The following is a 23,801-nucleotide window of genomic DNA, read 5'->3' as shown; positions in this document are numbered from 1 at the left end:
GCTAGTTTTGGGGGCGATATGGCCGACTCGGCTACGCCGGGAGGCTTAAATTAGCTATTTCTGATTTTCTTATAACAGGCTGTTGTTTTTAGATACTGAGCCATCTGTAGATACTTCATACCAACCATTTATCACTGAGTTGTTTCTTTATTTCTTTATTTTATAGATGTTTGTGCTCATTAGCATTACTCTCTTGAATGCTTGTCCATTCGGGGTCATGGTGGGCACCGGTCTATTCCAGGGCATCACACAGTCACAGATTTACTCACTCACTTCCAGCCAATCCAACTTCTGCACTCATTCTTTCCAAGGTGGAAAGAAATCGGAGCACATTTGAGTAAACCCCTACAGATGTGACGAGTAGATGCTCAGACATCGAGTGCATTTGGCGAGGGTTTCCTGGTGCTGCGTGGCACATTAACGGCACATAGCAGACACTTTTGGGCACTCGGGTGGCACGGCATTGAAAACACGTTAACCTACCAGTGCTGGGATCTCGATGCTCTGCTATTGGCTGGACGGACGACTACACAGGCACACGATTGGCTGTGTGTGTCTGCAGGGGTGGGACAACGGCTGAAACAGGGTTCCTTGGCGTCACCTTCCTGTTGAGACTCCCGCAGAGATGGAGGATCTCCTTAAAAAAACCTGCCTGGTGCAGGTGAAAAGAAGTGGTCGGTACTGCACATGTGTCAAAGGAAAATTGGGGGAAAATACATTAAAAAAATTAGAACTGACCTGGTACTGATCAGGCTGTACAGAGTGACCGTGGGAAATACGCCTACGTTACTTCTGCTTGCTTAAAAATCAACAAATATAAGATTGTAAGCAGGAACGTTCAAAAGTGTTTAATGTATATAACGTATAGAGTCTTCATAGAGATTTCTGATGCACTAACGCTCCATATTTGGCTGTTAAATCACACGTGTGTGACGTTTTTACTTTTTAATAACAGCCCGAAGGCTGTAATGAGCGACCACAACCACAACAAAGAGCCGGAGCTCGGTAACGAGAGCACATAAAGCTTCTGTGTGCTATATATTTCACTTATAGATCTGAGATTTTCTCTTTTAGACACGTTTAATAGCTGCAGTATACAGACGGGCAGCTGGTGTTGGTGCTGCACAGATTCGGAAAGATGGGGTTTGCTTCATACTTCTAATTACTGTCTGTATGTGTTTGGCATGTGTGTGTGTGTGTGTGGGGGGGGGGGGGGGTATTCTAATGTACTATGTTTACTTCCCACCTCCCTGCACCCAGTATTTTTGGGAAGGGCTCTGGACCCACATGACTTTGACCAGGATAAAGTGGTAGCCAAAAGAATTCCCATTTACAATGGGTTTTCAGAGCAAGGTTTGAACCTTTGATGCAAGAGGCGGACTGTGTTCAGCGACGACGGTTTTCCGAAGTACTCCAGAGCCCATGTGGCTGTATTTATCACAGTAGCATGATAGTTCAACGGTCACACACATTCAACAGTGGTTTCCAGTCGAGATATTTCTGGATTTCCTGAATCTTTTCACAATATCATGTACAATATCAGTGAAAGACTTTATTATTTGCATTTCTTGCATTGAGGAATGAGTGGAAGCAGCAAATTAAACTAATATCTGACTGAATTGTTGGATTTAGGGGCTTTTACATGATATATTGAGAGGATTTGAGTATCGAGCTTATGATGTTTATCTTTGTTTACAGCCTAAAGTAGAGCTGGAGACTCAACATGCCACTTCATTTTTGCCTCTCCAGACTCCTGAGGCCAGAAAAAGCAAGACGCATAAAAAATAAACAGTTTCATCCCCCAAAAAAACAAACAAACTGTTTTAGTCCTGTTTGTATTTCACAGGATTTTTTCCGATTGAAGACGGGCAGAAATGAAGCAACACACATTAAAACGCCGGACTCCACCCGGTCCTGCTCTGTCATTACGCTGAGCGTCAGTAGCATTTTGAGTCTCCAGATTTCCTCGTGGGTTGTAAACAAAGATACTCGGATAGATGCAGGTTAGCGGCATGGATCGTCAATCTAGGACTGACTGTCAGAGCTGCAACCATTCTCTCTCAACAGCTGTGTTTCTGGGAAAAGCTCTGGACCCATGTGACCTTGACCAGGATGAAGTAGTCCCAGAGTAGAGACGTCCATGCATGTATTCTTCTTTCATGGTGGGTTTTTAATGCAAGGCTTGAACCCTGGTCCACAGGACCCACGTCACACCTACACTACCTGCTGTGACCCTGTGCCACCCTTCAGTCATCCTACTGAAGGACTGCTGGAGGTCAGGACTGCACCCTGGACAGAACACCAGTCTGTGCAGCACCAACACTACCTGTTTTATCACCCTGTTGTGCCCCCCCCCCCCCCCCCCCCCAATGTATATAAATACCACTGTATAGATTGGTATTTGTGTATCAATCACCTCTGTAGAGCATTATGTTGCACAGTTTCTGCACTACTTGTCACTTTACACACTTGATCACTTTAAATTGCTCTTTTTAATTGTATTGTTAATTTTTCTAATGTTTCTACATTCTTACATTTAAAAACATTTCTATGTATAATATATATTTTAACTATTTTGTAGATTTTTTAATTACTGTGGCGGAGCAGTCACAAAAGCATTTCACTGCCAGTTGTACTGTGTATGACTCTGTATGTGACAAATAAACCTTGATTTGATTTGACAAAGTCAATAAAAATTTAAGGTTGAGGTTAAAGGTTTCAAGAGACAGATCTGGACTGCTGGCAGGCCAGTCAAGCACGCACACTCTGTGCCAGTTTGTTGTAGCGCGTGCAGAGTGAGACCTGGCATCATATTGCTGAAATAAATGTGGACTTGCTTGACAGCACGTCTCCTTGATAGCACTTTTACACTACATTTAACTGGCAGGCCAGTCAAGCACATGCACTCGGTGCCAATCTGTTGTAGTACAGAATGAGACCTGACTATCCTGGAAAAGACGTCTCGTGGGCACTGGTGCCAGCACCTCTCAATGATAACAGTCCGGAAAGTCCTATTCATCTTTAATACGGATAATTAATGAATACAGGTTTCATATTGATGTGGACGTGCGCCGTTCCATACAGGCAAAATCAAAATTTTTAATAGGAAATGGACCCGGACTTCTGGCAGGCCAGTTAAGCGCACTCACTCCCCCTCCAGTCCGAGCCCCCATCTCAACGCCACGCTACAGAGCTGCAGGTGCGGGATCAAAATCACAGGATTCAAACACGCTCAGGTTGCACAAGCGCAGCAAGCTGGAACAACACCCGAGTCTATTTTTATTACGTAACCCAACGGCACGGCGAGAGACGGCGCTCGGGGAAAATTACACTTGATTGAGTCTAATTCTGAAAATTGTGGCTGCCGAGATGAGTCTCGTGTTCACGGGCCGCTTAATGACAGCCTGCGCGACAGAAATTCTCCATCATTCTGAAGAGCGGGGAAGTTCCATCCATCCAGTCATTTATCCAAACTTCCACACGCCCTCGTCAGTCACACACACACACACACACACACACACGTCTGAAGCTCTAAGTTTAATACGTGTGTTCTTAATTATATGTGATGTTACATGTGAAAGATTTACATTTCTCTCGTCACGCCTCGGGATCTGTGTGGTGTTGGTGTGTCGCTGCGCTCCGCATTGTAAAAACGTAAAATAATTATAACACACGCACCGAGTCTTCTGAAGTGTGTGTGGGCTCGAAACGTCATAAATATTTTATGATTTTATAATTATCATCACGATCTCTTAGACATCTTTCTCAAATTACCAACCGTAAATCTTTATGCGTTCTTCTCACATCGCAAATGAAGTTATTTTATCAGAATTTCAAGGTGGTCCAGCATCTAAACTCTATATGGTCAAAAGTATTTGGACACCTGAGCGTGAGCTTACCTCTATGTGATCTATTCAGCTAGAATATTTCTGAGAATGCTTCTCGTAAGACTTTTAAGGACGTCTGTGTATGGGAATTTGTGCCCGTTTTGTCAAAAGATGACAGCATTTGATGTTTCTGTTCATTCCAAAGCTGTTGAGTGGAGTAATATAAACCGAGCTTTTCTTCATGTCTTTATAGAGCTTGCTTTGTGCTAAACTGTTATAAACATCTAATTTCCTTTATATTATTTATTTATTACACCTGTTAGAGATTATTTTGGCTGCTTTCTGTGCCACTTGCCTGAGGTACCTGACATTTGCGCTTCCGATACCTGGCTAGCACTTCGCCTAGCTTGGCACTGACTGGTGACAGACGATGAAGCAGCGCTTTTTGACCAAATCAACGTTGTGATGACAGATGCATGGCCACCATATTCACCAACGTTTTATGAAGAGGTGGACATCAAACAGCTCATTAACCTTTTTGATGTCACCCTTTCTGGTGTCCAGCAAAGATACCAAGATACCAGATTTCAAAGAACGTCCAGAAATTCCTGCTAGCGTTCGGCTGCTAGAACCACAACAATGCTGTTAGCAGCCTAGTGATATAATAGAGTCACTACGGACTCAAAAGCAAATCGACAAGGTCTCGGGTCTCTGCACGGATGTTTATTTTTATTCTTTGGGCTTTCTGTGGACCTGTAGGATCTAGAAAAATGTGGACATTCTTTTAAAAGAAAGAAAGTCCATCCAAGCTCACAGTACATTTACATTTGGGTCAAGGGAATAGCCATTAATGGAATATTATATCAACAACTGATGGGAACATCGCTGGATTCTAACATTATGCAAAGCTAGCGAGTGGAATCTGTTTATTTATCATTTTATATCTGTATATTAGGTGGGACATCAAAATATATCCAAATATTGGTTAATATTGGGCTAACAGCAGCAATTTTAGCAATGCTATGGCTAATACCTTAACCACTGATTTACCACTGCAAATTGAACGTACAAGTCAATTGAGGAAGTATTTTAGTTGAGTCATTTGTCCCACTAAACCAGTACACCAGATTTTAAGGACCCCCTCACCTGCAAAATCCCATTAAAACCAGTTTAAATGTGTGTTTGTGCTGACAGATCCAGTAACGATCTCCCTCAGAGTTTTAACATCGCGCCCTCTGCTGGTTATCTGTGGTACATCATCCTCCTCCACCTCACAAAACCCAACAACAGATGTATTTTCCATTCCGACCATTCTGTTTATATCCTTTTTACTAGCTGTTTCTAGGGTGAAGCACTTTTGAAAATACACAAGTACGACTCTATAAACTACCAGGCTGAAAATAGTGGATTTAATGAAGGCCTCACTGTGCTGCTCACACACGGGCCGGGCGAAAGGAGTGTTGACTGATGGTCAGCCGGTTTATTAGACTTAATCCCGATTGTTGTGAAGTGAAAGCAAAAGTCAAACACCCTCCACCCATGTCGGACGAACCCCCTCACTCCTGCACCGTGCACTGTTATTATTTGCCTTCTTGTGGGAAGGACTCCAGTGGTCCAGACGGTCAACGGAGGTGAAAAGTTTATTTAGCAAGCAGACGGACGAGGATGGAATTGGAAACGTGGGTTTATGCATAGCTGTCAACAACATTTTTGGGGGGGAAAAGATTCTTTTTTAGATTAGAAGGTACAGAAAAAAAAAAAAAAGAAAAAAAAATGCACGTCCATTAACAGTGGAAGAACAGTAGTTAAGATTGGACTATTGATCGATTTTTAAGGATTTAGATCCTAAATGCAGTAAATGGAAATGTTAAAGACATTAAAAGCTCAACGTGAAACATGTATGTGTTGTGGAGGATGTCTAGTCGCCCTACCGAACACTTTAGAATGAATTGAAACATTGATTAGCTTTCCAAAATCAGTGCCCCAACAGAACAGCAACACAGAAGCTTTAAAACTAGACGTATATGCTTGCTCATGACTAAATGAAGACCTATCAGTTCTTGTATTATCCAGAGTATTCCTGCCCAGTGTTTCCAGTGTAAATCCAGACCCATCACGACCCTGACCAGGATTAGGCTGTTGAAATGAAAATGGAAAAATTAGTTATTTTAACTAGTATTGTTATTATTACATGCATATATAGCAATCTGATGTATATAAAACTAAGAGGTATATGATTAAAAGTGAGCTTGTGCACGTTTTATTTATTCACTATTTGATCAGAAATCGATTGCATAAGTAGCAAAAATATGAACCTACAGAACACACATGCTATTGGTGCATATTTGCACAACGTACACAGATATATATATGGTATATATTTTTTTTGCTAAACCACTGACTAAATGTACAAATACTGCACAATAAAAACCTATTTTGGTACAATTCATATCTATTATACTCTAATTACAACATTGTGCTTAAACGTCCCTAAATAGCAAAAACAGCACTTCTGAATTCATGCACTTTGTATAGAAGCTGTTTTTAAAATGGTGCTAAAATGAATAACTGAACTTTGATTATATGAATTTGTTTTGTTTTGTTTGTTTTTTTAAATGATTATTCTTATGTTTCTCTCCACGCTATAATAAAATGTGTTTTTAGATTTAAACTAACATGTAAACTGGCTAAACATATACATGTATGACTTGGTATGAAACTAATGACAGGTCTTGGAAGTGAGCGACGGGCAGGGTGAAGTGGCGAGATGGGGCAGATCCGAGTCCTAATTACAATGGAGCCGAGAGGAGGAGGGACTCCTCCAGGAGTGGTGGGTGCTTTTTTTTAGGATGTATGGGCCACATACGGTATATAAACCCTCATCGGAGAGCAGGAGAGCAGCAGATGCTCTAAGGTGCTTCTACCAAGGGGATTTACAGCCGAGGGAGCTGCACTGGTGCTGACTTTATTTATTTGGAACCCCAGCATGCCGGTATGTGTCCTGCATCTCCAGCTCTCGTTCTTTTTTTCTTTCTCTCTCTGTGTCTGAGTTTCAGTACACTGGCAGGTGCAGGGTTATGTGTTGTGTACATTTAAAACCTTCTTTAGACTCTGTAGATCCAGAACCAGAGCTGGTTGCCTTTATTGTGCAATGTTAAAGATTTTTTTCCGATTCCTTCACAGATTTGACCTCAGAAAATGGATCTACGAGTAGCGAGTATTCTTCTTCTGCTGGTGGCCCTGGCCGCCGGCCATGGCAAAAGATACGTGGTGAAGAAAGTCATGGAGGCTCCGTACGCCGTGAAAGGTCATGGTAAGTCCCGAGCATCCAAATCACATCCACTCGTTGCCTCACACTAAATTCTTCTGAAGACCTGCTCATGTTTTAGATGATTTCTCTTGAAGCTTATTTAGTATCTACAGCAATTTGGTAGTTTTATCTGTAAGTTTTATATTCCAGCAGAATTGGTTGAACCTTCACTATGAAAACTTTAAGGAGCCCTTTTAAAGATCCATAAAATAAGATAAGATAAGATAAGATAAGATCGCCTTTTATTATCCCGCTGGGGGGACATTTGCACCGTTACAGCAACTTTCAGGAATAAGAGATATAGAAAAATGTTTATACATATATTAAAAATTAAAAAATAGAAATAATCTAGTAAATAGGGTAAAAGACAGTAAAAAAAAAGTACCCAAAGAAGACGAGCTGCCACTGGCTGCCACTCAAGCACAGTTTGCTCCAGCATCCAGTAGTGTCCAGTGTCCTTCTGAGAGGTAAACAGCCCGAACCACGCCCACATCCCACACAGTTTGTACTCCTGTTGTCTATTCAATGTGCCTTCGATCATCTTATGCATAGAGCAGGCATGATTTAATGGTGCTGAGTTCAACATAGAGAACCTATTCAACCTATTAAGTGTCAGATCTGTTGGGCGTGCACCACTGATGCTTGATGTTTAGGGTCTCTCCTGCTTGTCCCCTGGGCTACGGATGAGTTGTAATTCTTCTGATTGGATCATACCCAATGGTTTAAGGTGTTAACCAACTGTAACCTGACTTTGCTTAATCGTCAGCTGAACATATTCACTGTTAATAGTTGTTTACTATCGATACGCATCATCTGAGCAAGAAGAAGCTCAGCTCAGTAAAATTCCATCTTTGTGTTTTATTACACAAGTGATTTAAATAATGGATCAATTCCACCTTCAGATTTGAGACATTAGGCAAGATCATGAGGTTGGAACAAGATCTGAACCTGAATTACACGCCTAGATTTTTTCTGACTGGTACCTGCATGATGTTTTGCACCAAAACAAGTGACAGTAAAGTTTTTTTGGTTGAGGACTTTGTGTTGAATGTGCTTATTCTGTCTTAGATCTAAGGTTTGGTTAGCTTAGCAATAAGACTGACGGTGCACAGGCTTTACTCCTGAGGATCTAGCTTACATATACAAGCCAATCCAGCCACGCTTGACTATCTGGAGCGAGTGTGTTAACAAGAACCTTGTTGTGGATCACTGCTTTGGAGCAAGGATCTCAGTATCAATGCTGTTTGGAGTCCTCCTTATTTCCAAGGCATTAATTTAGCATACAAGCCAATTATCGATCATCAGAGAAGTAAACAAATGCATGATGTTATTGCTGACACAGATCTCTGAGAGTTCTGAGAAAGGAGAAACTTAATTAGCAGTGTTTTCGAACGACACTTTCCAACACTCCATGTTGGAACATGATCTGTAGGCCTCACACGGCCGCTCTGGTCGGAATAACAGCAGCGCTGGTGACCACATCACAGGAACCCACAAGACATGTGACCTCTCTTTTATCATCGTGTAATATAAATAGTTTAATATGCTTTACGAGCCAGCTGTAGGCTAGAATTATTGTTCTTTGTAAGAATTTCCAATGTCGGCCACTAATAGTACACAAGAAGAGATGGTGGACGCAGCTTTTGGGGAAAAAAGAGCTCCTCAAGGGTTCCTTGCATGATTGCGGTCCTTTAGTCCAGTTTTTAAAGCGTTGGTACTTTATCTAGTCTTAAAAAGGTCTTCACAATGTCTTCAAAATGTTGTATCAGGTGTAGCTAATGCTTGGTTGAACTGAAAAGTGGCCGCCACATCAACCTTCTGCTAACAGGAACTTGAAACCCTGTACTAGGTGCTGAGGAACTATTTCTACTGCAGTGGCTGCAGGTTTTCAGACCAACCAAGCACAAGCTACACATGGCCACCCTTGTTTATTTAGTTATTCTTGGTAGTCCAATGACTGACCAGCTCTACAGGCGTTTGGGCGTGTCCCTTCCCTGCACATTTGGGCATTTTCCCTTGCTGAGATGGGATGATGCTAAGTTGTGCAAGGAGGACCTATTCATACAACATTGACAAGCATTGAGGGTTCTTTGCAGCTTCATGAGGCATTTTAATGAGGTTCCAAAGTCCTGCTCAAAAACCAAACCCTGTCATACGTGTGTGAATGGTCATCCTTCAGGTCTAGCTTTGGTTTGTTTGTGATCATTCAGTGCTTCCATCCAAGAGGCTTGCTCAGTGGTCCAACAGTAACAGCTTTGTATTGCTGGGTCTAAAGTGTTCAACCTTCTCACCAATTGCTCAACTGCTGAGCTACCTGTATCCTAGTGCATCTTCCAATCCATATCTTGACCACTTCTACCTCTCAATTCTACCTAAATAGACGACCGCTCTTGCCCCTCTTGCCCTCTTTCTTGTTATCCAAAGCAACTTACTGTTGTGAGGGACACAATGGCAGCTTGGCAGACCCAAGATTTGACCTCACTAATCTCCAATCCAAATGCATCCTTAGTTATCTGGTCATGGATGAATCTCCAGCTAATTTGATATCTCCAAACTGCCAAAGTAGCCCTCAATAGACCCTCAGGAGACCCTCAGGAGACCCTTCTCAATAATCAAGAATCTTTACTTGTCAACCATCAAGAGTGTTCGGGTCGTCTGTGGTGTCTCTTGAGGTGGAATCATACCTCAAGTAACACAAATGCCCATGTGAACATTGTTTAACCCTGTTTTCAAGTATTACTGCTCAAGGGTCCATCAGGCAGCTTCTAACTGGAGGGGCAATTCAAGCAAGTCTTCATTTGTTGTAGGGTTTTATAGTCTAGTCCTAGGCAGTACTGAAGTCACCTTTGCATCTAGGAAAAGCCTGGTGACTAAAAGATTAAAAACCTTAAACAATTAATACACTGGCAGCTCGTTTTAACAGTTGATTAACAATTCTGTGACCTTTGTTTTTTCCTCAGTGGTTTCTGTAGCTGGAGAACCAGGTTCCCCAGGTGAGCCAGGCCCAGAGGGACCCCCTGGACCTCCTGGCCCTCCTGGAGAGAACGGTGAAGGACTGCAAGGACCAGAGGGACCTCCTGGACCACCCGGACCTGCCGGCTACTCTGCACCTGGAAAGCCAGGTACTCCAGGTGGACCAGGCAAATCAGGTGCACCTGGAGCACCTGGACTTAAAGGAGATGGGGGCGCATCTGGTCCTCAGGGACCTAGGGGTGCACCTGGGCCTTCTGGCAGCCCCGGGCCTGCTGGTATTTCCGCTCCCGGCAAACCTGGACCAGCAGGTATGCCCGGAGGTATGGGACCAAGGGGAGAGCCAGGTATTAAGGGACATCCAGGTATTCCTGGTCAGCCAGGACAGAATGGAGAGAGAGGTATTGGTTTTCACGGGCCTCAAGGTGAGAGGGGAGAAACTGGACCTATGGGACCTGTAGGAGCACCCGGTGAGCCTGGTGTTGGTAAACCCGGTAAGCCTGGATACCCAGGTGAGCCAGGTAAGGGAGGTGCATCTGGCCGTGATGGACAACCAGGTCCTATGGGTCCCAGTGGACCAAAAGGCCATACTGGTGCCCCTGGAATTGGAATGCCAGGTAAACCAGGTGAAAATGGTGCCCCAGGTCAGCCAGGTTCTGCCGGTTTCAAAGGTCCACAGGGAGCAGCTGGAGCACCTGGTGCTCCTGGTAGCCCAGGCTATGGTAAGCCAGGTGCTGCTGGTCTTAAGGGTGAGACAGGCCCAGCGGGTAGCCCAGGTGCAGCAGGGCCAAAAGGTGAGCCAGGTTCAAGGGGACCTACAGGATATACAGGAGCAACTGGTCCTGCAGGCCCAGCTGGCCCTCAGGGTCCAAGAGGTTTCCCAGGTGAGAGGGGAGCTGCAGGTGAAAAGGGGGAATCAGGTCCAGTGGGACCTCAGGGCTTTAAGGGACATAAGGGAGATCAGGGTGCACAAGGTGGTGATGGCAAGCCAGGCTACCCAGGTGCAACAGGCCAACCAGGTTCAAGAGGACCAACTGGTGCTACAGGTCCCAAAGGAGAAACTGGCGAAACAGGTGCCACTGGTGCTCCAGGAGCAACCGGACCTGTTGGCCCCAAGGGTCACACAGGACACACTGGACCAGCTGGTGAGACAGGGTCTGCAGGTGCCCCAGGGGCAAGAGGACCAGCTGGTCCTTCTGGTGCACCAGGTGCACCTGGGCATAAGGGACACCCTGGTCTTCCTGGGTCACCTGGCCCAGCTGGTCTTGCTGCTAAGGGAGTTGCTGGACCTCAAGGTCCTCATGGACTTCCCGGTGCTGATGGTGCTCCCGGTGAAACTGGCCCATCCGGTCCCCCAGGCCCACCCGGTCCTCCCGGTGAGGTTGTTTTTGCAAAGGCAGAGGAGACATTCAAGGGGGAGCCATCTTTCATCAAGACCCCAATGTCTGCCTTTACCGCCCTAACTACATCACCCTACCCCCCAGCTGGTAGCCCTATTAAGTTTGAGCAGATTGTTTACAATGCGGAGAATCACTACGATCCCGAGTCCGGCGTCTTCACCTGCCAGGTTCCTGGCGTCTATTACTTCTCGTACAGCATGCACGTGAACGGGGCTAACGCCTTGGTGGCACTCTATAAGAACGAGGAGCCGATTATGTTCACCTACGATGAGTACAACAAGGGCTTTCTGGACCAGATGTCCGGCAGCGCTGTCCTTCAGCTCAACGAGCAGGACACCGTTTACCTTCAGATCCCCGATGACGAGGCTAACGGCATCTTTGCCGCCGATAACGTCCACTGCTCCTTCAGTGGCTTCCTGATCGCCTCAACGTGATAGGTCAGTAAAGTCGTACGCCAACTTCCGAACCCTCTTGCTATTTCTCAACGAGAAAAAAATTAGTTCAGTTAATAAACAGGTTCTTCGGTTTTTGAGAAATAGGAGCATCTTGACTTGAAATTTTACCAGACAGTAGGTGCTAAAGGAAGGACATAACTTACGTAACAGGTTATCAGGGCTTTGGTGGGGTGGACAAATGGTGTGGAGTTCTGTGGTGTCCTGACCATTTCTTGTGTCTTTTGTTATATTTTTCTGATCTCAGAGGGTGACTTTTATTTTGTCTGGTTTTCTGTTTTTTAAACCTTGTTATTGGACTGTTTTTCCTCACATTTCTGCATCTGACTTGAATATCGTGAAAAGGTCAAATCGATCACGACAAAACGTTCAAAACAAATCCAAAGCAACTTCAAAAATGTTCAAATGTTTTATGCATAAAAAGTAACTGTGCTTTGTAAACCGTAACAACAAATAAACTGTCTTTAAAAATTACCTTGTTGTGTCTCTGACTTGCTTTAGGAATTGTTTAACTTGGTTGGGGTCACAGTAGGTTTAGAGGCTAGCCTAGGAACACAACTCGGACCAGGAGTCAGTCTATAACAGGGGACAAAGGTGACCGAAACAGTTGAAACAGAACTGGTGCAAATGTTGGGTTCCAACCAAGAAGAGTAGCCAATCACCCAATCATCATGGTTTTAGAAGTGTAACCCAAAGGTAACCCAAAAGGAAGCATCCAGACAATGTGGTGCTAATTGAACCTAGATCCCAACCTACCTGGTGGCCACCTTGCCAACTTGCATACACTTCTTCTAGGGGTAGCACAGTGGCACATCAGCAAAGAGCTTGGACCACCAGGTGTCAAGAGTTACGCTTGTTTAAGCCCTGATGTTGAGTAAACAGGGGACAAAGGTGACCGAAACATTTGAGAACTCGTGCAAACATCCTCTAGAGGCAGCCAGTCCTTCACTGAGGACAATTAAGAGTAGCTGACCACCCAACCATCGTGGTTTTAGAAGTGTAACCCAAAGGTAACCTAAAAGAAAGCATCCAGACACAAATTCCAGACAATGTGGTGCTAATTGAACCTAGATCCCAACCTAACCGGTGGCCACCTTGCCAACTTACTTGTGCTACACCTCCTCTAGGGGTGGCACGGTGGCACATCAGTAAAGAGCTTGGACCACCGGGTGTCAGGAGTTATGCTTGTTTTCCACGCATCCATGTGGGTGTCCTTCAGATGTTCAGGCCAACCATACTTCACTACCGTGGTCATAGGCCGTGAGGAAGTGAGTAAATGTGGTGTCCTGGGATGTATTGGCACCCTGACTAGGGTGTATTCTTGTCTTCTGCTCAGTTTTTCCAGGATGCACTTCTCCACAGACACAGACATAAATGCACCCAACCGCAAGTCTAGAGAGCCAAGGGTGCTTGTTTCTTTGGGTCCCAAGTAGGCAAAGATCCCGGAGATCCTAGGGGTGTAAAGGAGCCCCTGCGGAGAGTCTAAGATGCTCTGAGATGCTCGTACTTGTTGTTCTTGGAACAGTTTAAGTGAAGAAAGCCAAAAGCCACCGCGGTTTGGCGATGGTATTTCTTGCTCTACTCTGAGCGCATGTAAATAGTCTAAATATTTGGGGCGGGGTGAGGAGTGTCCCTCGGTGAGCATGTTAAGTTTGTCTCATCGAGGTTTCGTTTGGTCAAACAGTGGAACAGAAGCCGCAGGGTGGAGTGTGGAGTTTAATCGAGGAAGTAGTGGCCACAAGCCACAGGCAGTTCAAGGCACTGCCATCATGTGGTGCATTTAAAGGACCCGGGGAGGGGGGTGGGGGCTGTTCCTGTCTTAGCAAGGTGAAACCACCAGTGCACTAACTTAGGAGAGGAATCCTGGGTGAAAACACGCCCGTCTTGTGGCCGCTGGAGTAAATGAAGGATAAATCTGGCCGAGCAGAAAACGTCTGGGTATAAATTTGGCTGCGTTAGACCCAAAACACCTCGGCGTCCTCTGCTGTCACTGAATTTATTCCTTCTGGATTAGGATACGCTTCCATCTTTTGATAAAATATACCATTCTTTTTCTCTAAGCACCTCTGATGGTCAGATTAGTTTGCCACAATCTAAAACCAGTGGGTGCAGGGCAGTGGACAGTGGTCTCCATCTTCAGTCTCTGGTCATTGGTTTATTTATTCATCTATTTTTTTTTTTTATTAACAGCTTTATTCTGGTCAAGGCTGCTTGGGGTCCAGGATCCCACAAACACAGGGCGCGAGGCAGGAGGTCCTTCCGGACTGGGTGCCAATCCACCACAGGGAATCCTTATTAAATAATATTTTGGGTATTTTTAAGAGCAGCAGTTTATCAGAGGACAGATTTTTGACCGGGGTGACCACTCGGAAAACCAGAATGGACAAAAGTATTGGGACACCCTGTTTTATATCTGAATTCATGTGTTTCAGCCATGGCAACTGCTAACAGGTGTAATAGATCAATTATATAACTGAAAATTTATGTTTCCAACTTTACCGCAACAGTTTAGGGAAGGCCCTTCATGTTCCACCCCCTGTGCATGAAGAAAAGCTCAGTGCCCAGCCATACAACCATACAAATGCTGTCATCTTTTGACTGAATGTGCACAAATTCCCACACACAGACGTAAGCGGCTGTTCTAGCTGACATAGAGGTCTGTTTTAATTTTCATTTTTTTTAAACGAAACGTCCAACAAGCTAATGATCAGGTGTCCACATACTTTTGGCTGTATGATGTACACATCCGTTACATGTGTATGTAAACTAATCCAGCACAAAGACAGACAGCACTGCCCAGTTAAACCAGCAGCGGCTGATCAGTACTGGGCAGCAGAAACCAGTTCATACTGACGTGCAGTAACTCATTTACGCCACACGGTGTCGCTGCAGGTCACTCACAATCCCGCTGTATAACATAAAATTGATGTTTTACCATAAAAATATGCGGCCAAAACTATATGGACACCTAACCATGAGCTTGTTTGTTATCTTATTCCAAATCCATATACATCAGTATAGGGGTTGCCCCCTTTTTGCAGCTAGAACAGCCTCCACTCTCCACTCCTCCACTATCGATCTAATCTATCTATCTGTCAAGGCTTACTGCACGATTTTGGACCACGTCTGTGGTAATTTGTGCCCGTTTAGTAACAAATAGTGTTTGTGTGATTAAGTCCTGATATTAAACTTAAGGTCCAGGCATCCCGCTCCATACAAACAATTTAGTGTGACGTGCAGTAATAAAAGGGTGCAGAAACCTTCTTGTCCCACTAAATCCGTCTCTTATTTTTGTAGAAGTGCTTCCACTGTACGCATCACTGCTGAATCAGCGCCACAGCTCTGGTGTGGGACTCCAGGACAGGACAGGAGGATAAATCCAATCAATGTGACGCTCTGACACTGAAACCTTCATTTAGGTGCCAGTTTGACTGACGTGGATCAAATCTAGTCTGAGACTACATCACAAAGCGGAACACATCTGCTGTAACCTAGAAAAATAATCGACCCTGGATGCTTAGACGACTCTGCGGTCTGATATACACAGGATAAGAATCTGTGGGGCTTTCTTCTTGCATGGTAGACTCTAGGGTAATTCCAGTGGCTTGGTGGGTAGCACCGTCACCTCACAGCAAGAAGGTCCTGGGTTTGATTCCCAGGTAAAGCAACTTGGGTTCTTTCTGTGTGGATTTGCATGTTCTCACAATGTCTGTGTGGGTTTCCTCCAGGTGCTTTGGTATAGCACCAGTTTATCAGAGGACAAATTTCTGACTGGGGGTAAAAATTTGTGCTTTTTAATAATTCCAACTATTCAGTCAAAAAACACTGTCCAAAGACTGGTGTGTAAGTGTGTGTGTTTGCTCTGTGATATACTAGCGACCTGTCCAAAATGTTTCCTACCTTTCGTCCAGTAAATGGCTCCCACCAAGATCCTGACCAGGATAAAGTGGCAATAAAACAGGCAATGAATAAATGAATGCATGTAGAATCTACTTTCATTACTGCAAACATGAATGTCTAGACTAATCACCATCTAATTAGCAGAGAAATAAAATTTGGATGTCTTAAGAGGACAGAGGTGTGCAGCATAGTATTTATACATCTGTAGTGATGCACCCGGGTCAAATTCAATGCATAAATTTACTATATTTAATAGTACGATATTTAATTTGTTTATTTGCTGAAACACAGAAACAATTAAGTAAATATTAAAAGCACCAAAATCTTTGCACATTTGTTTTAATATTAGACGTGCACACCAACTTGTCCAGGAGTGTCGAAACCTCTTCTTCCACACAAGACTGCAGATTATAAATGATAAATTATTATAAATGATAATTATAAATGATTAGAAATTTAAATTTCAGTAAAGAAATGGACCAGAGAGGCTAAACTAGAACTACAGGACTGTTTTGAACACACGGATTGGTCTGTTTTTGAAACTGCAGCTGCAAACCTGGATGAACTGACGGACACTGTAACATCTTACATCAGTTTCTGTGAAGAGGTGTGTGTGCAAACTAAAACCTTCTGCACATACAGCAAGAACAAACCATGGTTTACACCCAAACTCAAACAACTGCGTCGGGTCAAGGCGGACGCCTACAGGAGTGGAGATAGGGCCCTGTACAACAAGGCAAGAAACACACTAACCAGGGAGATCAGTATGGCTAAAAGAAACTACACTGAAAAGCTGAAAAAACGTTTTTCAGCCAACGACCCTGCTACAGTGTGGAGAGGCCTTGGAGAAATCACCAGTTACAGGAAACCTCCCCCACCCATAGATGCAAATAAAGACCTTGCAGACGACCTCAACGACTACTTTTGTAGGTTTGAAAGTGACCACTTCACACCCATCAATCTACCCACCTCATCTGCATCTGTTATTTCATCTCTGACACCACCACCACCTTCCCCCCCAGTCACCCAGGCTACACTTGAGATAGGTGTGAAAGATGTCAGCCAGCTCTTCCGGAGACAAAAGACCAGGAAATCGTCAGGCCCGGACAACATCTCTCCCTCCTGTCTCAAAGCCTGCGCTGACCAACTGGCTCCAATTTTTACACGTATCTTCAACAGATCCCTGGAACTGTCTGTTGTTCCCTCCTGTTTCAAATGCTCCACCATCATCCCGATCCCCAAAAAACCCTCCATAACTGGACTGAATGACTACAGACCGGTAGCATTGACATCAGTAGTCATGAAGTCATTTGAACGATTGGTGCTAGCCCATCTGAAGGAAACCACTGGACACCTACTGGACCCACTGCAGTTTGCATATAGGGCTAACAGGTCAGTGGATGATGCAATCAACATGGGCCTTCACTACGTCCTGAAACACCTCGACTGCCCTGGGACTTATGTAAGGATCCTGTTTGTGGACTTCAGCTCGGCTTTCAACACCGTCAACCCTGGAATTCTCTCCTACAAACTCTCCCAGCTCACTTTGCCCCCTGCCATGTGTCAATGGATTACCAGCTTCCTGACAGGCAGAACACAGCAGGTGAAGCTAGGAGAAGTCACTTCTCACACTCGGACAGTCAGTACTGGTACTCCTCAGGGAAGTGTTATCTCACCACTGCTCTTTTCACTCTACACCAATGACTGCATCTCCAGTGACCCATCTGTGAAACTCTTGAAGTTTGCAGATGATACTACAATCATTGGTCTGATTCGCGACGGAGATGAATCTGCTTACCGGCGAGAGGTCGACCAGCTGGTGCACTGGTGCAGTCAGAACAACCTGGAGCTTAACACGCTCAAGACTGTAGAGATGACAGTGGACTTCAGAAAACACTCACCAGCACGGCTCCCACTCACAATTTTAGGCAGTCCTGTTTCAACTGTGGAGTCCTTCAAGTTTTTGGGCACTATCATTTCCCAGGACCTGAAGTGGGAGTATAACATCAACTCCACCATCAAGAAAACGCAACAGAGAATGTTCTTTCTGCGGAAAATGCGAAAGCTGGGACTGCCACAGGAGCTGCTAAGACAATTCTACACTGCGGCCATCGAATCAGTTCTGAGCACTTCCATCACAGTCTGGTTTGGTGCAGCCACAACACAACAAAGGAACAGACTGCAGCGACAGGTGAAGTCAGCTGAAAAAATCATTGGTGCTCCTCTCCCCTCTCTCCAGGACTTGTATACTTCAAGAACCAAGAAACGGGCAGAGAAAATGATCACTGACTCCTCACACCCTGGACATTACTTTATCCAACCCCTCCCCTCCGGCAGGCGCTATAGATCCATCCACATTAAAACCACCAGATTTAAAAGCAGTTTCTTCCCACAGGCGATCTCCCTACTAAATAAATAAATGACTAATAATACATAACACGTAAGCGTAAAAATATTCATCTGCTGCCAAATTGACTACACTGTAGTACTCATCCTACATGTTGTGCACTTTACTGTTTTGTAAATATTTCAGATGCTGCTAAATTACATATCTGTATATTGTGTGTATATAATCTTATAGTTTGGATAATTTTTGTGATTTTGTGTTTAATGTTTAATGTATACGTTGCTTGTACACTGTATCGTACCATTACTAGAGAGATACCATCAGCCGGAAACAAATTCCTTGTGTGTATCCACATACCTGGCCAATAAATCTGATTCTGATTCTGATATAATGCATATACACTGATCAGCCATAACATTAAAACCACCTTTCTTCCATTTTATCAGCTCCACTTACCATATAGAAGCACTTTGTAGTTCTACAATTACTGACTGTAGCCTGCTTTCACCCTGTTCTTCAATGGTCAGGACCCCCACAGAGCAGGTATTATTTAGGTGGTGGATGATTCTCAGCACTGCAGTGACACTGACATGGTGGTGGTGTGTTAGTGTGTGTTGTGCTGGTATGAGTGGATCAGACAGAGCAGCGCTGCTGGAGTTTTTAAAATACTGTGTCCACTCACTGTCCACTCTATTAGACACTCCTACCTAGTCGGTCCACCTTGTAGATGTAAAGTCAGAGACGATCGCTCATCTATTGCTGCTGTTTGAGTCGGTCATCTTCTAGACCTTCATCAGTAGTCACAGGACGCTGCCCACGGGGCACTGTTGGCTGGATATTTTTGGTTGGTGGATGATTCTCAGTCCAGCAGTGACAGTGAGGTGTTTAAAAACTCCAGCAGCACCAGCACAACACACACTAACACACCACCACCATGTCCGTGTCACTGCAGTGCTAAGAATCATCCAGCACCTAAATAATACCTGCTCTGTGGAGGTCCTGTAAGAGTCCTGACAGTGAGTATAATTATAAACACACCAGACGAGAAGCAGACGGTTCTTTTACACCCTTTATTTTTGTGCCTGTTGAAATCGAGACGTATGCAAAGTTACATTCCATTTAAAAACCAGGTCTGAATATTTACAGAAAACAGGAATCTATTGGATTGCACTAAAGGATTTCTGGATTTACTTGCACAGTATGATCGAGGGGAACAAATCTAGCTGCATTAGTTATCACAGGTCTGGTATTATTTTGTTCTACACGATCGTTAGAAAAGGGAGTGGAACGTTACCTACGGGACTGAAAAAAGTTTAAAAAGACGTGACGAAAGCCTATACAAGCACACAGTGCTGCCCGACCGGAGAGCGGCGCTGCTGGTGAATCGCACGAGCACCTGAACGACCCCGATGAGGCACGCCGACGCCGTTCGCTTTGTTTTCTTTGTTGTTTTTGTTGTTTTTTGTAGCACCGCTTTCTGAGCATGCACTGTCAAAACCTAAATCATACGGCACCATCTAACATCGCAACTTCCTAAAACAATGTACATGTATTAAGGTATAAAAAAAAAAAGAGACGCATTAAAAATAAAAAACGAAATACTGCATCACAATCACACGTCCACACGCAATACTGTAACAAACACGGTCGAGGGATTGAAGCACGGTGCCCTTCATGCTACAATCACGGATCCTTCCTTGTTCGGAGCGCCACGGAGACACACTGGATGGATGGAAGATGAACGGATGGATGACTGGATGGATGGATGAGTGAGTGAGTGGTCACAGGAAATAAAAACAGCTTTAAAAGGTCAGTGGGTTTTGTACAGAGAAAAGTCTCAGTGGTTTCGCTCCTTATTACTTCATTTAAATTCTCCTTCTCCTCCTCAGAACCCCGTTACTCCTCGGCAGCCGGCGGGGCCTCCGTACTCTCGGCGGGCGCTTCGGCGGCCGCTTCAGCTGGTTTCTCCTCCGTCGACTCTTCAGGTTTCTTCTCCTCGCTCGGGCTCGTTTTCTGCTCCTCCGCCGCGCTCGCTTCCTCTGCGGCGGGTTTCTGCTCCTCTGATTGAGCTTCTCCTTCGGCCGCTTCAGGCTTGGCCTCGTCCGTTCCGGCCTCCTCTGCTTTCTTCTCGCCTTCCTCGGACGTACCGGCCGCCTCCTGGGCGTCGGCCTCCTTCTTGGCGGACTTCTTGAAGGAGAAGCCACTCAGCTTGAACGGTTTCTTGAAGGAGAAGCGCTTCTTCTGCTTGACCGGCTCGGCGCTCCCCGAGGCCGAACCGTTCTCGTCGGGTTTGCTCGCGTCTTCGCCGTTGGCCACCGGGGCGCTCTCGACCTCGCCTTCCGCTTCGTTTTTTTCGGCCGCCCCTTCTTCTGGTTTCACCTCGCCATCGGCGGCGTGCTTTCCGTTGGCCTGGACCTCCTCGGCGGCGCCCTCTGCTGTCGGGGAGGCATTTCCGTTGGTCTTAGCGTGGCCGTTTTCCTAACAGGAAAGGAAAACAATACGATTGAGTTCTTCAAACTGGCGTCAAACATTTTTCTGGTTGGACAGCCACCAGAAGGCTCTTCAAGGGTTCTTATTGATACTGGACATTTAAAGAGGTCTACATGAAGAATTTTGGATGGCAGAGCCACTTTAGGAGAATACATTTAGCACTATAAAGATCTTTAAGTTTAGACATCTTTGGGTTTTTGAATGCTGTGTTGAGAAACACTGAGGTGGTCCATCTCAAGATGGGTTCTTGAGAGCCCATTTTGGCCACTTTACACCTCAAAATGGTTTTGAACGATGGTGGGTGGATGGTATGAAAGCTGTAGAAGCAATATCAAGACCAGCGACTGGCCCTGATGACTAGTAGGTGCGAATGGCTTCTCAAAAATGCCCCCCAAAAATGTCTGGATGGCAATGGGTCTTGGGTAGAACCATTAATACCAAAGCGACCCATCTGAAAGAGGTTTTCTGCCACTTCAGAAGAATCACTGCATCTTAAATTGCTCTTCAAATCACATTTATACAAACAGTGGAAATGTCTGAAATGGTTCTTTGTGGAACTATTTCCACCCAAATCAGGGGTGCAAGAAGCATGGGGGGGGCAGGGGGGGGCCATCCATAATACAGATACAGGCTTCATCTAGCAAAGAAATGGTCCTACTGAAGACTTAGTCATCTAGAGATTTTGTAGGCGTGTTTTGAGAAGCCGTTTGCACCTATAGTCATCAGGGCCATCAAGAACGTTCTAACCAGTACTGAAGTCAACCACACCAATGGGAATTTGCACCTTAAATTGGATTGACTTGGATAAAAACACCCCATAAAGAAGAAATTAAATGCACCTTTAAATGGAACCCTGTCTAGAGAGTTAAAATCACTGAACTAGGCTGGACTCCAGACATGTAGGACCACACATGGGCTCCACTCCAATGCAAAGCAATCAGAAGATAAGTTCTATTAAAATTTGCGCAAAAACTGAGCAGAACCGCAGATGGAAGGCAGCAGATTCATCCCAGTGTTCCCAGCTCGCCACGTGTGTGAAGCAGAACATGTTGGGTGTCTGGATGGACCCCCATGATGTCTGGTTGGGGGAATGCAAGATGGAGGCTGAAGCCACAGTAAACGCCGCCGTTTCACCAAATTGCTTTAAATGACCCCAAAACGATCCGGTCTTTGGAGCAACACAAAATCTAATGCACTGATGCAAACACACCCGCTGCACTTAATAAAAAACAGTAATAAAGAGACTTATTTGGAGATGGGGTTTGGGATTGAGATGGATCAAGGCGTGGTACTTTTCTTTGCACGACGCCAAACGGATCGAACAAAGCTGCCGAGATGATCCAGCTCACAAATCCTACATTTATACACATTTAAATCCTAAAAATGCATGTGCACAAAAAGAGCAAAAGTTGTTTGGATTTGGAGAATGCACAGCTTATTAAAGATGAAACAAACTGGGGGATAGGATGCAACAATGCGAGTTGAAATCCACGCCACGGCGGAGCGCAAAAAGCGCACATTTTGGAACAATCCGCAAAATGAGGTTAAATTGCATCCAAAGGCAAAATGCACCCAATGTTTGGTATTAAAATCATTTAAAACATTTAATCTGGTTAAATGATCAGACTGAGCGTCTCTCGTTCTGTGAAGATGATTCCATTGTTCTTTAGGATCCACTAGATGCTCCAATACTCCCAACACACACATTTACATATACACATATTTATATATTTTATATGAAACTTAATCTATAAGTAAGTATTATTACCTGTCCGTTTGCTTTTTCTGCCGCAACTTCCTCTTTTGCGCCGTTTTTGGCCACTTGCGCTCCCATGATTTCACCAAATTCAGCCGCAACAAAGAAACGCGAATGAATGAACGAACAAAGAGCGTCGGACCGCCGGCTCCGTCCCCACCGCGTTTCACTCAATTACACCCAAATTACCGCCCAAACCACAAAACAATTCACCCGGCCCGAGAGTTCACAGCTGAGGGAGAATAAATAAATATTTCCGTTTGTAATTACAGAGCAGGAGATGAGAATAAAAGCTGTAATGAAATCGCTGCTTTTGTTAATGAGATGCGCTGAACAACGCCCGAAATTCCGTCAGCGCACAGAAAAGCGCTGTGGACCAATCAGAAGTCTGGGATTCAAAACTGGGCGGGGTTTTGGAGCATAGTGGGCGGGAAAATCCTGCACAGCAACTAGTGATAAAAGCCTGAAAATATATATAGTTTATTTTTTATATTTTTATACTCTAATAATAATAATAATCTAGAATTATAATATAATAAATTGACCACACATAAAAGTGGTAGCTCAGAGACTCTTAAGGTACTGGACTGCCACCGTTGGACCCCTGAGCGAGGCCCTTATCCCTCAACTGCTCACACTGCATCCTGTCATAATTGTAAGTCCCTTTGGATAAACGTATGTAAAATGTAAAAAAAAAGTTAATCAAACAAGAAAAATACAACAATACATTAAAATAATTTAACCACCATCGCTTTATCCTGGTCAGGGTGGCGGTGGGTACAGTTTACCAGGCGAAAGTTAGGAAACACCCTGGATATTTTTGTTTGTTTGTTTGTTTATTAGGATTTTAACGTCATGTTTTACACTTTGGTTACATTCATGACAGGAACGGTAGCTACTCATTACACAAGATTCATCATTTACAAGTTTATATTAAACACAGTTGTGGACAATTTAGTGTCTCAAATTCACCTCACTTGCACGTCCTTGGACTGTTGGAAGAAACCGAAGCACCCGGAGTAAACCCACGCAGACACGGGGAGAACATGCAAACTCCACACAGATAGGACCCGGACCGCGCCACCTGGGGATCGAACCCAGGACCTTCTTGCTGTGAGGCGACAGTGCTACCCACTTAGCCACCGTGCCGCCCGGATATTTTTGTAATCAAAATATAATGAAATCACCACTCATATAAAATGTTAGCTCAGCAACAGTGGACTAGTAATCTGAAGGTTGCCGGTTCAAGCCCCACCACAGCCAAACTGCCACAGCCAAACAGTTTCCCTCCTGAATGATAAATGATAAAATCTGATCAGTAGTGTTGGGTCAACATTCAGGACATATCT

General features: G+C 44.6%; 2 protein-coding genes across 2 annotated transcripts; one reads left to right on the top strand and one right to left on the bottom strand.

The window, feature by feature from the left end:
* Nucleotides 1-6,754: 6,754 nt before the first annotated feature.
* col10a1a (collagen, type X, alpha 1a) lies at nt 6,755-12,341 on the top strand. Its single transcript, XM_063007452.1, has 3 exons — nt 6,755-6,819; nt 7,011-7,140; nt 10,098-12,341. Exons 2-3 carry the CDS (start codon nt 7,026-7,028, stop codon nt 11,939-11,941), a joined length of 1,959 nt encoding a protein of 652 aa, XP_062863522.1. The 5' UTR covers nt 6,755-6,819; nt 7,011-7,025; the 3' UTR covers nt 11,942-12,341.
* A 6,921-nt stretch (nt 12,342-19,262) lies between these two features.
* marcksb (myristoylated alanine-rich protein kinase C substrate b) lies at nt 19,263-22,709 on the bottom strand. The gene is made up of 2 exons (XM_063007522.1): nt 22,465-22,709; nt 19,263-20,684 (listed from the first exon to the last, which is right to left on the bottom strand). Exons 1-2 carry the CDS (start codon nt 22,528-22,530, stop codon nt 20,103-20,105), a joined length of 648 nt encoding a protein of 215 aa, XP_062863592.1. The 5' UTR covers nt 22,531-22,709; the 3' UTR covers nt 19,263-20,102.
* Between the last annotated feature and the right edge of the window lie 1,092 nt (nt 22,710-23,801).

The sequence above is a fragment of the Trichomycterus rosablanca genome, chromosome 13, assembly GCF_030014385.1.
Source record: "Trichomycterus rosablanca isolate fTriRos1 chromosome 13, fTriRos1.hap1, whole genome shotgun sequence".
In the NCBI taxonomy this organism is placed as follows: domain Eukaryota; kingdom Metazoa; phylum Chordata; class Actinopteri; order Siluriformes; family Trichomycteridae; genus Trichomycterus; species Trichomycterus rosablanca.
The sequence above is the reverse complement of the archived record's forward strand: the minus strand, read 5'-3'. Positions and strand labels throughout refer to the sequence as shown.